Source organism: Dicentrarchus labrax, unplaced genomic scaffold (genome assembly GCF_905237075.1).
Source record: "Dicentrarchus labrax unplaced genomic scaffold, dlabrax2021, whole genome shotgun sequence".
Taxonomy (NCBI): Eukaryota; Metazoa; Chordata; class Actinopteri; family Moronidae; genus Dicentrarchus; species Dicentrarchus labrax.
In genome coordinates, this window is record NW_026136720.1 from 33,965,618 (window position 1) to 33,982,236 (window position 16,619).

A 16,619-nucleotide genomic window follows, 5' to 3' on the forward strand; every position below is an offset into this window, starting at 1 on the left:
GCTGAAGAGGAACCTAGGGTTGTTCTTATTTTCTTCTATTAGTGCTGAGTAATAGGCTCCTCTGGCATTACGGAGGGCCTTTCTATAAATTTTAAGATTATCTTGCCAAATTGAACGATATTCTGATAATTTGGAAGAGCGCCATTTCCTTTCAGATTTTCTAGCTATTTGTTTTAACTGGGGGTTTGGTGGTTGTACCAAGGTGCTAGTCTCCTATGTTTTAATAATTTCCTTTTTATAGGAGCGATAGAGTCTAATGTTGATCGTAGTGAGCCTGCAGCACTATCAACAAGATTATCAATTTCAGAGGGACTAAAGTCGTTATAGGACTCTGTTAAATTCAGACATGGCATTGAATTAAACACTGAAGGAATCTCCTCCTTAAATTTAGCTACAGCACTGTCAGATAGACATCTGCTGTAGGAAGTTTTGCCTAATGGCTTATAATCTAATAGTATGAATTCAAAAGTTATTAAATAATGGTCAGATAGGAAAGGATTATGTGGGAAGACTATTAAATGTTCAATATCAATGCCATATGATAGAACAAGGTCAAGAGTGTGATTAAAACAATGAGTTGGTTTATTTACACTCTGACAGAAGCCAATTGAGTCTATTAATGATATAAATGCGTTACTAAGGCTGTCATTGTCAACATCCACATGAATATTAAAATCACCTACAATAATTACTTTATCTGATTTAAGGACTAAACTTGATAGAAACTCTGAAAATTCAGATATAAAATCAGAGTACGGTCCAGGAGCGCGGTACACTATAACAAATAGAACTGGCTGCAGTGTTTTCCAGATTGGGTGAGAAAGACTAAGAACAAGACTTTCAAATGAATTATAATTTAGTTTAGGTTTAGGGTCCATTAAAACGCTCGAATCATATATGGCTGCTACTCCACCTCCTCGGCCAGTGCCTCGAGGAATGTGAGTATTAATATGACTGGGGGGGGTGGATTCATTTAGGCTAACATACTCCGCGTGGGACAACCAGGTCTCAGTAAGACAAAGTAAATCAATATCATAATCTGATATTAGTTCATTCACTAAAACAGCTTTAGAGGACAGAGACCTGATATTTAACAGCCCACATTTCATTCTCTTATTTTGTGCTACTGAGGAGTTGGTTTTAATTTTTATTAGATTTTTATGTTGAACTCCTCTTGTTTTTATTTCTTTAAATAGTTTAGGTGGTCGGGGGACAGACACAGTCTCTATGGGGTTTTGGGTGGGTGACTGTTCTAAAGAAAGCGCAGAGAAGAGTCTAAGACAGCAGCTCTGCTTCCTGGTCCCAACTCTGGACTGTCAGGTTTTAGAAATAAACTTCGCCATATTTCTAGATAAGAGAGCCGCTCCATCCAAAGTGGGATGGATGCCGTCTCTCCTAATCAGACCAGGTTTTCCCCAAAAAGGCTTCCAGTTATCAATGAAGCCCACATCATTTTCTTCACGTTTCTGACTATGGAGCTGCCAATAACCAGAGTTGGTTCCTCAGCGGGTGTATCGCTGAGTGGGGAAAATGTATTAGAAACGTGAATCGGTTGGTGGTGAACTGTGGGCTTCGCCGTTCTAGTCTTCCTTCGCTCAGTCACCCAGCCTCCCTGTCTTCCCGGCTGCTCGGGAACTACCGGGGGAACTACCGGGGGAACTACCGGAGGAACTACCGGGGGAACTACCGAGCTAACAGAAGCTACCTTCGGTCGGACCGCACCGGCTACTGGGGGCTGGCTAACTATAGCGGCTAAAGATATCTCTGTGGTGCGGTGCCGTTCCTCTAACTCACTAAGCCTCGCCTCCAGCGCAGTTAATAAACTACATTTAATACAGGTACCAGAGGGCAGAGGAATAACTGAACATCTGACACACTGAGCAGGACAGAGGAGAGGGAGAGGGAGAAGCCATAGCTAACTGCTAATGCTAATGAAACTAGAGTGTATGAAAAACTTTGAAAGTAGTGAAAAGTCACTAAAAGAGGGAGAAACTCCGAGTGTTTAAGTAGAACTAGTCTACGTTTAAATGTTAACGAGTAAAACTAATGTATATTTAGCGTTCACTGACAGAGCTACAGCACCAAACAGTGTACACAGAGCAGGAAGTGAACCGGGAATGAGTGAGTAGGCTTACCGTAGCACGTGACTCTGAAGACCAGTTCACGCTATAATATAAATACTATTAATACAATACAATTATAAAATACAAGTTCTATCTTTGTATTTTGGACATCTTGTGAGAAAATTAAATTCACATTAGGTACAAATTCTCTTTGTTCTTTCTAGCCATTCTCTCTTTTGGTGATCAGTTTCAATAGTGAGTTTACGGTCACTGAGTCTATATCTGGTTAGGGATTGTTTTTTTTATTTAAATATTGGGCTAAATAAAATTCTCTGTCCGGTATATTATAGCATTCTAGTTTATGCATTGATTGAATTTCTGTGCCTGAAATATATTAAACTATTATCTTTTTATATTTGTTTTACTTTTTGTAGTTTTGTAATATTTTTTACGTGGACAAATATGTTAAACCCAGGTGAAGTCTGAACGTGACACTACTGTTGCAAAATCTACTTGTTGCCCTGTGTGAAACACTTTGTAACTTGTATATATAAAAATGATTATATAAAAATGAGCAAAGTCAAGTTTATATGACGTAGCGTATTCTTCCTAACCCTAACCCATAAAACATGTAGGTTATACAGTATCTAAAATATGCTTATTGAAGTTGTAGCGTAGTGTAGTTTCACTGCAACAGACAGATGCACATCAATATATGCACATCTATAACAAGATGGCGCCTCATCTATAACAAGATGGCGCCTCATCTATAACAAGATGGCGCCACGTACGGCCGCCTCGGTGTGTTGGTGCACTTTGTTTTTTCTTGTTTTGTTTGTTAACGTACCGGAACCCTAACCCGAACGATTTTCATGCTAATATTCGATATGAATTCCCTTTAACTACTAAGTTAAATGATCATGTAATGGTTTCGGTTGATTTTAAGGTGCTAAAGTAAAGACGAACTTCTTACCTTTCTAACCGTGTATCGTTTTAAACATTTACTTTTGCGCGGTCTTTACTAGAGTCGGTAAAAGGATGCTAACACCGGTGATTTAGCCGTGAGCTGCCGGTGTCCTGAGTCAAACGGCAGCGTCCGCCCGCTGTAAACATTGAACACTGCCGGTGTTATTATATTATTAAGTTGTTCCTGAGACTGACAAACTAACATCAACTCATCTGGGATCGTACTTTCCCCCTTCAAAATAAGATACAATGCTTTAAGAACTCTAATTTATGCAGTTATACCGCTATACCGCCACCTACTGGATATTTTGTTAAACACTTCTCATTTAAAATACAAGCTGATGCATTTAATTTAGCAATTACAGACACATATGCTGTATGCTCATATAACAATTACCTGTAATGGACTCAGTGCAGAGTTAGTATGTAGCATAATATAACAAATAAATGTTCATGCATACAATTATATTATTTAATCAAAAGACAAATGATACGACAAAAAATATTTTACTAAATTGAAAAACAGCAATATTTACAATATATACAATATTTACAATATATACAAACAAATAGACAACAGATAATCAAATTAAAAACAAACTAAATAACAAACTTATCAAACAAATTCAGACACCAAAAACACCAAAATTCATCTTTGTCCAGCTCCTCCCAGCCGACACAAATGGTGTGAAACCATTTTGCGCATTTGTTGCACTGGACCCACGGCACCAATCCCTCCGAGCAGGCGCCCGGAGGGTCAGGTTCCCTGCACTGGCCACACAGATCTTCCATATTGGTGTGACCTACTCATAGAAAAAATGTATTTAAGAACATGTTTTGAATATCATGGGATGGCACACAAAGACTGTTAATGTTAAATACAATACCAGTGGATGCCGTGGGTCCAGCAGACGGCTGGGAGGAGCTGGACAATGGCGCAGCTGTCTGTCTGCAGGCTGTATAAACAAGATGACATGTGTTGTTTACTCATCATCATCCCTAATATCACCAGCATCTTAGGACATTGCTTGTTTTTATCAATGATATAAAGCATTTACATTGGGAGGGAGAGGAAGACAATCTGGACCCTCGGAGGCCGAAGGCAGATGTTGATGGCTCTAAAAGAAAAATCATATTTTAGTATTACAACAAAATTATTTCCCAAAGCTGTATTAAAATTGCAGAGGAAATAATAAAAAAAACATGTGCTTTACCATCCAGTAGCCAGCCAGGTGCAGGCAGGCTAAGTGGGGATGTTCCGCTAGGGGCAGGCAGCTGGTGACCGTGGGAGGCACTAGAGGGGGCCTAGCGGGTTGAGGGACCGGCGATGGAAAGGCCGGAGCTGGAGGCCGAGGCAGCCCCGGGGGATGCTGTTCTGCGGCTGGGACGGGAGCCACCAGGCAGGGTAGAGGAAGTGGCTGTCGGGCCGTTGTTTTCGGCCCGCCGCTGCTCTCTGGCCAGAGCTTGGGCCTCCCGCCTTGCAGCACGGTCCTCCGCCTCCTCGATGGCATCAGACATCTCCTGAGCCGTCAGTATCCTGGCCTTGGTGGTATTCCTCCTGCCCTTGGTGGTATTATAACACACCTCAGGCAGGAGGTGGGCCAGGTCTACTGAGATCCTGCCTGATGTTACCAGGGGATGGGTAGAGTAGGGATTGGGTGGACAAGGGACAGGGGGTGGACAAGAGACAGGGGGTGGACAAGAGACAGGGGGTGGACTAGGGACAGGGGGTGGACTCTGGTGTGTGTGTGTGGGGGGGGGGTGTTGGGATGGGGGGGTAACATCAGGCATGACCCAGGAAGATGCTGATGGGGTTGGAAACCAAGAAGGAGTGGCTCATTACCGACAGATCTCCTGTAATTCCAGAGAAATCTGCCTTCAAGGGTCCAAAGAAACTCATATCCAGAGGCTGCAGGATGTGAGATGTGTGTGGTGGAAGGCACAGGAGAATGACCTCCTCCCTCTGTGCCACCCGGACCAGCTCTGGATCCAGGTGGGATTTGTGCCCATCAAAAACAAGCAGCAGCGGGCGCTCCTGCGCGGCGAACTTCAGGAAATGCCTGACAAACCACTTCCTGAACAGCTCACTGTCCATGTACCCTGCCGGTGACTTCCCGTAGAGGGCGTCGGGGACCCCCTCCTTGTTATAGGGCCCCCCGGGATATCCCCCCTTGTAAATTATGAAAGGGGGGATATCCTCCCCAGCCGCATTGAGGCAGGCCAGGACGCTGACAGTTTTCGGCTGTGATACCCAGAACTCTTTCACTAGAGAAGAGCTCATGAACATCAGGGGAACAACTCCAGCTGATCTCTTTCCCACTTTTCTTATTTCTTCCGTGAAATTATTGGACATTGTGGTCCAAGGTGCGCTCACCTTTGCTCACGCAGTGAAACGCAGGAGGAGAGGGAACGTGCTGGTCCGCTTGTGCGTCTCTGCCAGCGCGGACATCGTACACCGTTACCTGGAATATTCCTCTCCAACGTGCGCTCACTGTGCAACAAAATGGACGAACTTCAGCTACTTCTGGGGAAAAACAGTGACTTTTCTTCATCCTCTGTTTTATGCTTCACGGAGACGTGGCTATGTGGATCGATACCGGACTCTGCACTGCAGCTGGCAGGCTTCCAACTCCTCAGAGCGGATCGTGACACGGAACTCTCCGGCAAAACAAAGGGTGGAGGTATCTGTTTTTATACCAACAGTAGCTGGTGCAATGATGTCACAGTGATCCAACAGCACTGCTCTTCTACTCTGGAATATTTCTTCATAAACTGTAAACCTTTTTACTCCCCCTGTGAGTTTGTTTCATTCATTCTGGTCGGTGTTTACATTCCACCGCAGGCCAATGTGCAGGACGCACAGCGCATGCTCGCCGACCAGATACTGAGTGTGGAGCGGACTAACCCGGACTCTTTAGTTATTGTCCTCGGTGACTTTAACAAAGGAAACCTCAGTCACGAACTTCCAAAATATAAACAGTTTATTAAATGCCCGACCAGAGAGAAGAACATACTGGATCACTGTTACACTACAGTCAGTGGAGCTTATCACGCCATCCCCCACGCCGCACTGGGCCTCTCCGACCATGTCATGGTCCACCTGATTCCCTCATACAGGCAGAAATTAAAGCTCTGCAAACCTGTTTTGAGGACATCAAAGCAGTGGACCAGTGAAGCTGTGGAGGATCTCCAGGCGTGCTTGGACTCTACTGACTGGGATGTGTTCAGGACTGCTACTAACAGTCTGGATGAGTACACAGAGGCTGTGACATCATATATCAGCTTCTGTGAGGACTGCTGTGTACCATCACGCACCAGGGTGAGTTACAACAACGACAAACCCTGGTTCACAGCCAAACTCATTCAACTACGGTTGCAGAAAGAGCAAGCGTTCAGGAGTGGGGACAGGGACAAGTTTAAGGAGTCTAAGTACAAGTTTAGCAAGGCGGTGAGAGAAGCTAAACGTCAGTACTCTGAGAAACTTCAACACCAGTTCTCAGCCAACGACTCTGGTTCTGTCTGGAAGGGGCTCAGACAGATAATAAACTACAAGCCCAAAACCCCTCACTCCATCAATGATCTGTGCCTGGCAAACGAGCTGAATGAGTTCTACTGCCGCTTCGACAGACAAAGGAGCAGTCCTGACACCATCCCCCGTGACACCCCTCACCAGCCCCACCTCACCAGTCCCTCCCCCCCCCAGCCCAGCAGGAGCTGGGGCCACTTCACAGCTTCACACCTCTGTGAATCCCTCCTCCTCCACCACAGTGATGACTCTCTGCCTCCAAGAGAGGGACGTCAACAGACTCTTCAAGAGGCAGAACCCCCGCAAAGCAGCCGGACCAGATTCTGTCTCTCCATCCACCCTGAAGCACTGTGCTGACCAGCTGTCTCCGGTGTTCACTGACATCTTCAACACCTCTTTGGAGATATGTCATGTGCCAGCCTGCTTCAAAGCATCCACCATCATCCCTGTCCCCAAGAAAGCAAGGACCACAGGACTAAATGACTACAGACCTGTTGCCCTCACCTCTGTGGTCATGAAGTCTTTTGAGCGCCTTGTGCTCTCCCATCTGAAAGCCATAACGGACCCTCTCCTGGACCCCCTGCAGTTTGCCTACAGAGCCAACAGGTCTGTAGACGACGCAGTAAACATGGCCCTGCACTTCACTCTCCAGCATCTGTACTCCCCAGGAACCTACGCCAGGATCCTGTTTGTGGACTTCAGCTCTGCGTTCAACACCATCATCCCTGCTCTGCTACAGGACAAGCTCTCCCAGCTCACTGTGCCTCACTCCACCTGCAGGTGGATCACAGACTTCCTGTCTGACAGGAAACAGCAGGTGAAGCTGGGGAAAAATGTCTCTGACTCCCAGACCATCAGCACTGGATCCCCTCAGGGCTGTGTTCTTTCTCCTCTACTCTTCTCCCTGTATACTAACAGCTGCACCTCCAGTCACCAGTCCGTCAGGCTCCTGAAGTTCGCGGATGACACCTCCCTCATTGGGCTCATCTCCGGTGGAGATGAGTCCGCCTACAGATGGGAGATTGACCATCTGGTGACCTGGTGCAGCCAGAACAACCTGGAGCTAAACGCTCTAAAAACAGTGGAGATGGTTGTAGACTTTAGGAAGAACCCAGCCCCACCCACCCCCATCATCCTGTGTGACTCCCCAGTTGACTCTGTGGAGTCCTTCCGCTTTCTGGGTACCATCATCACCCAGGACCCAGGAGTGGGAGCTGAACATCAGCTCCCACTCTAAGAAAGCCCAGCAAAGGATGTACTTCCTGCGGCAGCTGAAGAAGTTCAACCTGCCAAAGACGATGATGGTGCACTTCTACACTGCCATCATCGAGTCCATCCTCACCTCATCTATCACCATCTGGTACGCTGCGGCCACTGCCAAGGACAAGGGCAGACTGCAGCGTATCATTCGATCAGCTGAGAAGGTGATCGGCTGCAATCTGCCATCCCTCCAGCACCTGTACGCTTCTAGGACCAGGAAGCGTGCAGGTAAGATTGCGGCTGACCCCTCCCACCCCGGTCACAATCTCTTTGAGACACTTCCCTCTGGCAGGAGGCTGCGGTCCATCAGGACTAAAACGTCTCGCCATAAAAACAGTTTCTTCCCGTCGGCAGCTGGCCTCCTTAACAAGGCCCGGATTACCCACTGTTATTGACTCTTATACCCACCCTGTATATAAAGTATGCATTACATTAATGCACCCACGTTCTTCTGCACAGCTTTCTCTTTCTCTTCTTATCTTTATCTATTTATTTTTTGAAAGTACTTTATTTTTCTGTGTGATTTCTGTGTGATTTCTGTGTGAGTTGAATTTGAATAATTGTATATTTGTATATTTGTATTTGTATATGTATATATTTTTATGCTCCACCTGCACCAGGTCACATTCCTCGTAGGCATAAAAACCTACTTGGCAATAAACAAATTCTGATTCTGACTTCTGCCAATGGTTAAATAAGTAGTGTAGTAAAGCAGCACGGTTGTCTTTTCCTCAAGTCCTTATGAATTCTTCTTCAGGTTTTTTTAACCTCATGATGTTTTCCATCGAGGTCAAGAAAAAGTGTTTAGGATAGGACGAATTAGTTGCTTATTTTGATTGCAACATCACAATTTCCAGGAGGGACTGAGTCTGTGGTCTATGGCAGACCCATACATACAGAGTTCTGCTGTCTCCAAATAAAATACTCTAACTCTTCAGACCTTGTGCTGATGATCGAGGGTCATGGCTCAGTCGATGCAGGAAATTTGGTAATGATTGATTAAAGTGGGCATGACTTATTACAACAAATCCAAATAACAAAGACATTTCACATAATCAAACTTCATAAACGTAAACAACAGTTTGCCTCAATGCAATCTGTGGCTAATTCAGAAGTCAGACGCTCTATATTTTTCAAAACTGTCCGTGTAAGAGCAGTCGAGGTTGACAGGATCAACCGCTCAGCTCTTGTGTTTTTTGGCAGAAGACGTATGAATCACTGAAAGCTGGGTTCATTATTACCAGTCAGTAATCAGTATGAAATTTTATTTATTGTTACAGTCGTTTGAAAATAATCGAAATGAAGACAAACAGAGTTGATTACCTTAAAGATCAAAACACAGGAGCACTGTCTGTCCACCATGTCTGACTATATTATGAAGCTTGTGTGTTTGGCATTATGGCTGTTGTTGTTTTGGTTTTTTTGAGCCAGCAATGAACTTATTTGGACGAGAGGGCGGAGCCTATTCTTCCTGATTGGATCTGAGCAACTTGTCAATCACAAGGTAGCCCCGCCCTAAAGCATACCCTGCTTTATGGTCTATTTTACTTCAAATGGGACCATCAGTTACTAAATGAACATCATGCTGTATGGAAGAAGACTGAAACTAGAGACTGAGACCAGAAACTCATCAGGAAACTGTTTACTGAGCTGATACATTATCTAAGAAGTCGGGTATCTTTCTTGTTAGGTTAACTGCAATCAGATCCACGGAGGGGGCATGAAGTTCCCATTGCCATTAGAAAGAATTCAGGACACCTCTGCATTGACTTCCCTTTTCAGACCTGGAGGTTTTATATACAGGCTGTGGATGGTCTGTCTCTGTGCTGCACTGCTCTTCAGCTCTGTGAACATGTGTGGTAATGTGCTCTATCTAGTGGACTGATAGAAGAACTACATCAGCTGATCTGTGGTTTACCTTCCTCAGACTGGGTTTCTGACTGCAGCTACAACATGTTCTAACTAACCTCAGTGGGTCAATGTCTGATGTTGTGATGGCATGTTTTTCATTATTTTATTTGGGGTCTCTGTTCTTCATCTTCTGTTCTCCACAAAAAGTCAAACACTAATTACACCCACTACTCAGACATGTAAAACCCATTGACCTTAAGGTGGCGCTGTAATAATCAAGTTTATGTTTGAGTCATTAGGTCAACAGCAGCTTTGCCTACTCTTTAATCATTTTGTTTTCTAAAATAATTTCCATCTTTGCTACATTAAACTTGAGAGTTTTTCTCAGTTTTCTTTAAAACCTCTTTTAGACATCTCATCAGAAACTGCAGGGCCAATCATCCCAACACTAAGTCAGGAACATCTATGTACTTTGCTGATCTTAGGTTGTTTCCATTTTACAAGCCAATATTTTTTAATCAAAATAGCTCATTAAAAAAGATTACAATAAGTCATTAATGCATTGAGATATCAAGGCTGAAACTCAAGACGTGTTCAGGACTAATCACAAAGTTTACGTATTGAAGTACATTGAATTCACCTCAAGGGGGCGCCACAGATGTGAAGTGATCAGCAGTGCCTGGTTTCCTCCTGACATGACCCTTGGCATTCACACCAAAGAGTTCAAACTTTTTTTCATCAGACCAGAGAATTTTGTTTCTCATTGTCTGAGAGTCCTTCAGGTGCCTTTTGGCAAACTTAAGGTGGACTCTCATGTGCCTTTTACTGAGGAGTGGCATCTGTCTGTCCACTCTTTCATACAGGCCTCATTGGTGTTTTGCTGCAGAGATGGCTTTCCTTCTGGAAGGTTCTCCTCTCTCCACAGAGCAACGTGGAGAGACCAGGTTCTTGGTCACCTTCCTGACTAAGGCCCTTCTCCCCCTATCGCTCAGTTTGGCCGGGCGGCTCTAGGAAAAGTCCTTGTGGTTCCAAACTTCTTCCATTTACGGATAATGGAGGCCACTGTGCTCACTGGGACCTTCAAAGCTGCAGAACATTTTCTGTACCCTTCCCCACATCTGTGCCTCGATTACAATCCTGTCTCAGAGGTCAACAGACAATTCCTTGGACTTTATGGCTTGGTTTGTGCTCTGACATGCACTGTCAACCTTATATAGACAGGTGTGTGCCTTTCCAAATCATGTCCAATGTGGGGTATTGTGTGAAGAAGAAGAAAATTGATTTAATCCATTTTGGAATAAGGCTGTAACATAACAAAATGTGGAAAAAGTGAAGCACTGTGAATACTTTCTCACTGTTTTATATATCTCTGGTACTTTTGTAATGTATGTACGTATTATATTATATTTTATTGTTCTTGTAGAACTAGTTGAAGCACTATACTGATGACATTGGACACTCATTTGTTGTAACCTGCCCAGGGTCTTTAGCTTATTAGCTAACTGTGGTACATTTACATTGAAATGTAAACTGCTGATTAATGTGCATTGTCCCTGGGAAATGAACAAATACATATATATAAATAAACCTGTTTGTTGAGACATTCTTCAGGCTATTAGAATCAGAGCAGGAAGTAGAAATCATTTCTCTGGGTTGGACTGTTACTGGACAGATAGTTTGAGCTGTTATGATCCTGTTTATTGTTTTATTGAGGTCTCTGTTGGACAAACAGGTCTGAAGGTCAGTTGTTAGATTTTTCAGATAAATGAATAACTATAGTGATATTTTTATGGTTTTAACATCAGTTTATTCTCTTCAGGTTTCCAGTTGTGGAAAGTAAATAACAACATTAAAGTACAATTCTTTTTTTACTTGAGTATTTTCATTTACTGCTACTTTGTACTTCTACTCCACTTTGGAGGCAAATATTGTACTGATTCAGGTTAATAAAAAATATATAGTAAACAAAAAAAATATGATGTTATATTATGGGTATAAGATATGAGATAAGATTTAATGATCCTGGGGAAATTCATATGTTATAAAGTTATTAAAATGAGATCCACCTTTACCAACATGTAAGTGATGAACACATGACAGCATCGACAATTATAATTCAATAATATATTGTAAGAAGGACATTCTGCATAATGAGTACTTTAAGTATATTTTGATACTAATACTTCGGTACTAATTTAGAATATTTGTCTGAGCATGTAGCAGAGAGCTGTCAATCAAAGTATTTTGACTGTAGATGACGGAGGAGGAGCCTAATTAAAAGTCTGTAGTTTTACAGTCTCAGAGTTCAGTTTTCACCAACTGGTGGACGTTTGTCAAACATTTACTTTCTGTCCAAAAGACAGAAACATTAAACAGCACTTTGGTCGACAGATGAACTGTGTAGGTATAAAGAGAAAGAGAAGTGGCTGAAGAACATGATTAAATAGAAACAGGTATGTAGTCGACAGGGTTAAAGACATCTTTTGTTAAAGTCATAATAAAACAGTAAAAGCTGAACTTTGTCCCGTGCTGCAGGTTCAGACTGGTTTATAGTGTTTTTTTTACTGCTGGGTGGTGGTTTTACTGAAGCATTTGGTCACACTGAGATCAGTCTAACAATCTTTTCCTCCACAGACCTGAGCAGGACACAAGTGAGCTGCTGGACTGACGGACATTCATGGACATAAGTTGAGTAAGTGAAACTCTGTTGGATCTGAATTCTCTTCGCTATCAGAGCTTTTCTGTATTTATAATGTTTCTTTGTAGCATCAATATTTATTCAAAGTGTGACAACACTAAACTGACCCAAAATTTGTATGTTATAAAATGTTTGAGTTCAGATAAATATTTGATGATGACAGTGTAATGAAGGAGAACAAACTGATCTGGGCTTGTGGATGCTGCTGTGTTCTGTCACAGAGGGTGAACTACTGTTCAAAGGTTATCATCAAATACACAACAATCACAGGCAACAAACAAAGTGACATCTGAGGATTTTAAACATTAGTTAAAACAATTAAATATTAAATATTAAAGTGAATGAAATAGTGTAAACAGTTCCTTATAACATTTGAGGGAGAGAGGTGCAGAACGTGAAATGTTCAGGCGCTCTGAGAATAACGGGAAGGTAGTGTGTGTAGTTTGTCTTCTTATTGACAGTCAACAGCTGCAGCAGCAGAGGCTGCGAGCCTCATAGAGGCCATTCAGATACTTGAAATAAAAACAGAAGCCATTGTTGATGCAAGAACACAAGAAGATCACAGCTGAGAGAGATTTAACTAAAATATAAAATACAATGTGCCCATATAATGTGTTTTATAATACAAAATATGGGGTATGTATATATGTGATGTACAGTAATGTGTATGAAGTGTGTATAAAATGTGCATATATAATGTGTGTATCTGTGCACTGAGCTGCTCTGTAGTTCACTGGAGATTACTGAGGACATCTAGTGGACTGATAGCAGAACTACACCAGCTGCTCTGTGATTCTCTGACATTTTTGTGAATGTAGTTTCCTCCAGTCAGAGCTCTGTATGTCTGTCATGTGACTGACAGGAAGGATGTTAATAATGTGTGAGCTCTGACAGCATGTTGTTGTGTCTGTGTGAAGGTGTGGGCTCTGCTATGAATCAGTGTGAGGAGACTGAGGAGGGTGTCCCTCCCTCTAAAAGCACTCTGTGTGAGGAACATGACACAAGGACCAAAGCTCAGAGGTGAGATGAGGACCTCGAACTGTCCATAACAACGTTTTATTTGTAACATTCACACAATGTTTTACTGATGTTTATCATTTCAGAGAACACTCCTGTAATGTTCTCCACCTCCTCTTATTTCATCGTGTCTGATTTTAAAAAGGGTCGTAGCTTAAAACTGAACCAAAAACATGACGTTATTAATATAAACTGTTTATCAAACTAATATAATGAACTTTGTTTGTTGTCCCAAACCTGATAATTCAGCTGTCGTGCGTCCCTCTCGGATTTTCCTCATCTTTGAATTCTCAACATCCAGGGTCAGTTTAATCTTAAACACCATCCCCTCATGGCCCACTTTGGCTCATGCAGTCATCAGGAAACCCCATTATTATCATACTGCTCTCCTCTTGTTTTGTCTCACTGCTTATGTCAAGTAACAGTCCAACACAGAGACCTATCCAAACAATTAGGAATGATATAGACCAATTAGCGAAGATAAGGCAAAATAAAGGTTTAAAGCTTCCTGAAGCCTGTAGCTTTGTGACCAAAATGTTGAATTTATGATATAGAAAACTAATTCACAGTGTTTATTCAAGTATCCATCATCACAAACTCACTTAATGTTCTGAGTGATGAAATAAGAGTGTAACAGCATCAACAGGAATCCTATCAGAATGAAACAAAGAATTCAAATACATTTTTCAATTTTACTTCTATAGCACCAAATCATAATAAAGATTTACATCTGTGGACACCTTTCAAATGGAGTTATGGATTATTTACAGAGACATAACAATTAAAATACAACTATAATCAGCATTCTTATATACAGTATTTAGTGTGGTAAACTGTCCCTGAACTGTACACTGTGTGATTCCGTGGTTGCCATGATAACAAGCAAACAATGAAGAATTGAAAAAGTTAAATATTCAAACAAAGTTTGCTTTTTAAACGTTCAACCATCGATATCCAGTTGGTTTGTCTGTCTGTTTCTATCAGTGTTCACCAGCGGAGAGCAGACCCTCCTGAACCCAGCTGTGTGTCCATGAAGAGTGACAACTCCAGGTTTGAACCTATTGAATTTAAAGCTGAACACCACCCTACTGAAGAAAGGTAAGAATTTAAAAGACATAAGTACATGTGTCTGTGGACCAATCTGTGCACAAAATTAGTCTGGAAACTGGACCCTGCTACATCCCAGCAGGCAAATAGGTATTTCTTAATTCATCATACTTTTTGTTTTCTCAGAGTTAAGCAGCAAAGGTCAGATGTTTATGGTGGTCAGTCTGTCCAGCAGCTTTCAACGAACCTGAACTCCATATTTGTGGTGTGTAAATGTCCAACAACAATAACTTTTAATGCAGCTTCAATAAAATAAACATGTAATTCTTATTTTTATTATTTAATTCTTTTCTGAAGCATCCTGAGGAGAACATTGTCACTTTGAAATCTTGCCAACGTCAATTCAAGTCTAACCTGAAGGAGAAGTTCCAGTGTGTGTTTGAGGGGATTGCTAAAGCAGGAAACCAAACCTTTCTGAACCAGATCTACACAGAGCTCTACATCACAGAGGGAGGGACTGCAGAGGTCAATAATGAACATGAGGTCAGACAGATTCAAACAGCATCCAGGAAACCACACAGACCAGAAACAACAATCAGACAAGAAGACCTCTTTAAAGCCTCACCTGGAAGAGATGGACCAATCAGAACAGTGATGACAAAGGGAGTGGCTGGCATTGGGAAAACAGTCTTAACACAGAAGTTCACTCTGGACTGGGCTGAAGACAAAGCCAACCAGGACATACAGTTCACATTTCCATTCACTTTCAGAGAGCTGAATGTGCTGAAAGAGAAAAGGTACAGCTTGGTGGAACTTGTTCATCACTTCTTTACTGAAACCAAAGAAGCAAGAATCTGCAGGTTTGAGGAGTTCCAGGTTGTGTTCATCTTTGATGGTCTGGATGAGTGTCGACTTGCTCTGGACTTCCACAACACTGAGATCCTGACTGATGTTACAGAGTCAACCTCAGTGGATGTGCTGCTGACCAACCTCATCAGGGGGAAACTGCTTCCCTCTGCTCGCCTCTGGATAACCTCACGACCTGCAGCAGCCAATCAGATCCCTCCTGAGTGTGTTGACATGGTGACAGAGGTCAGAGGGTTCACTGACCCACTCAAGGAAGAGTACTTCAATAAGAGATTCAGAGATGAAGAGCAGGCCAGCAGAATCATCTCCCACATCAAGACATCTCGAAGCGTCCACATCATGTGCCACATCCCAATCTTCTGCTGGATTACTGCTACAGTTCTGGAGGATGTGTTGAAGACCAGAAAGAGACGAGAGCTGCCCAAGACCCTGACTGAGATGTACATTCACTTCCTGGTGGTTCAGTCCAAACTGAAGAATGTCAAGTATGATGGAGGAACTGAGACAAATACACACTGGAATAAAAAGAGCAGGAAGATGATTGAATCTCTGGGAAAACTGGCTTTTGAGGAGCTGCAGAAAGGCAACCTGATCTTCTATGAATCAGACCTGACAGAGTGTGGCATCGATATCAGAGCAGCCTCAGTGTACTCAGGAGTGTTCACACAGATCTTTAAAGAGGAGGGAGGACTCTACCAGGACAAGGTCTTCTGCTTCGTCCATCTGAGTGTTCAGGAGTTTCTGGCTGCTCTTCATGTCCATCTGACATTCATCAACTCTGGAGTCAATCTGCTGGCAGAAGAACAAGCAACATCCTGGTGGAATTGGTTCAGAAACAAATCTGCAGCTTTCTATCAGAGTGCTGTGGACAAGGCCTTACAGAGTCCACATGGGCACCTGGACTTGTTCCTCCGTTTCCTCCTGGGTCTTTCACTGGAGACCAATCAGACTCTCCTACGAGGTCTGCTGAAACAGACAGGAAGTAGCTCACAGACCAATCAGGAAACAGTCCAGTACATCAAGAAGAAGATCGAAGAAACTTCCTCTGCAGAGAGAACCATCAATCTATTCCACTGTCTGAATGAACTGAATGATCGTTCTCTAGTGGAGGAGATCCAACAGTCCCTGAGTTCAGGAAGTCTCTCCACAGATAAACTGTCTCCTGCTCAGTGGTCAGCTCTGGTCTTCATCTTACTGTCATCAGAAAAAGATCTGGACGTGTTTGACCTGAAGAAATACTCCGCTTCAGAGGAGGTTCTTCTGAGGCTGCTGCCAGTGGTCAAAGCCTCCAACAAAGCTCTGTAAGTGCACAGATTTTTTTTTT

General features: G+C 42.9%; 2 protein-coding genes across 7 annotated transcripts in view; one reads left to right on the forward strand and one right to left on the reverse strand.

Annotated features, from left to right (window-relative positions):
- The window catches only part of LOC127352667 (NACHT, LRR and PYD domains-containing protein 12-like), a 160,653-nt gene that overhangs the window by 102,034 nt on the left and 42,000 nt on the right, over positions 1-16,619 (forward strand). For 2 of the 6 annotated variants that reach the window (XM_051381236.1, XM_051381233.1), the window contains exons 1-6: positions 11,988-12,119; positions 12,301-12,358; positions 13,282-13,384; positions 14,366-14,479; positions 14,615-14,693; positions 14,786-16,596. The exons of 1 other annotated variant lie outside the window; for it this stretch is intronic. In XM_051381236.1, the coding sequence (XP_051237196.1) occupies positions 13,296-13,384; positions 14,366-14,479; positions 14,615-14,693; positions 14,786-16,596 (2,093 nt within the window). In that variant the 5' untranslated portion in view covers positions 11,988-12,119; positions 12,301-12,358; positions 13,282-13,295. Of the gene's footprint in view, positions 1-11,987; positions 12,120-12,300; positions 12,359-13,281; positions 13,385-14,365; positions 14,480-14,614; positions 14,694-14,785; positions 16,597-16,619 lie in introns of those variants that run through there. 3 more of the 6 variants (XM_051381229.1, XM_051381234.1, XM_051381235.1) reach the window with 2 other exon arrangements.
- LOC127352726 (uncharacterized) lies at positions 4,049-4,557 on the reverse strand. Its single transcript, XM_051381359.1, has 2 exons — positions 4,244-4,557; positions 4,049-4,147 (listed from the first exon to the last, which is right to left on the reverse strand). Exons 1-2 carry the CDS (start codon positions 4,538-4,540, stop codon positions 4,067-4,069), a joined length of 378 nt encoding a protein of 125 aa, XP_051237319.1. The 5' UTR covers positions 4,541-4,557; the 3' UTR covers positions 4,049-4,066.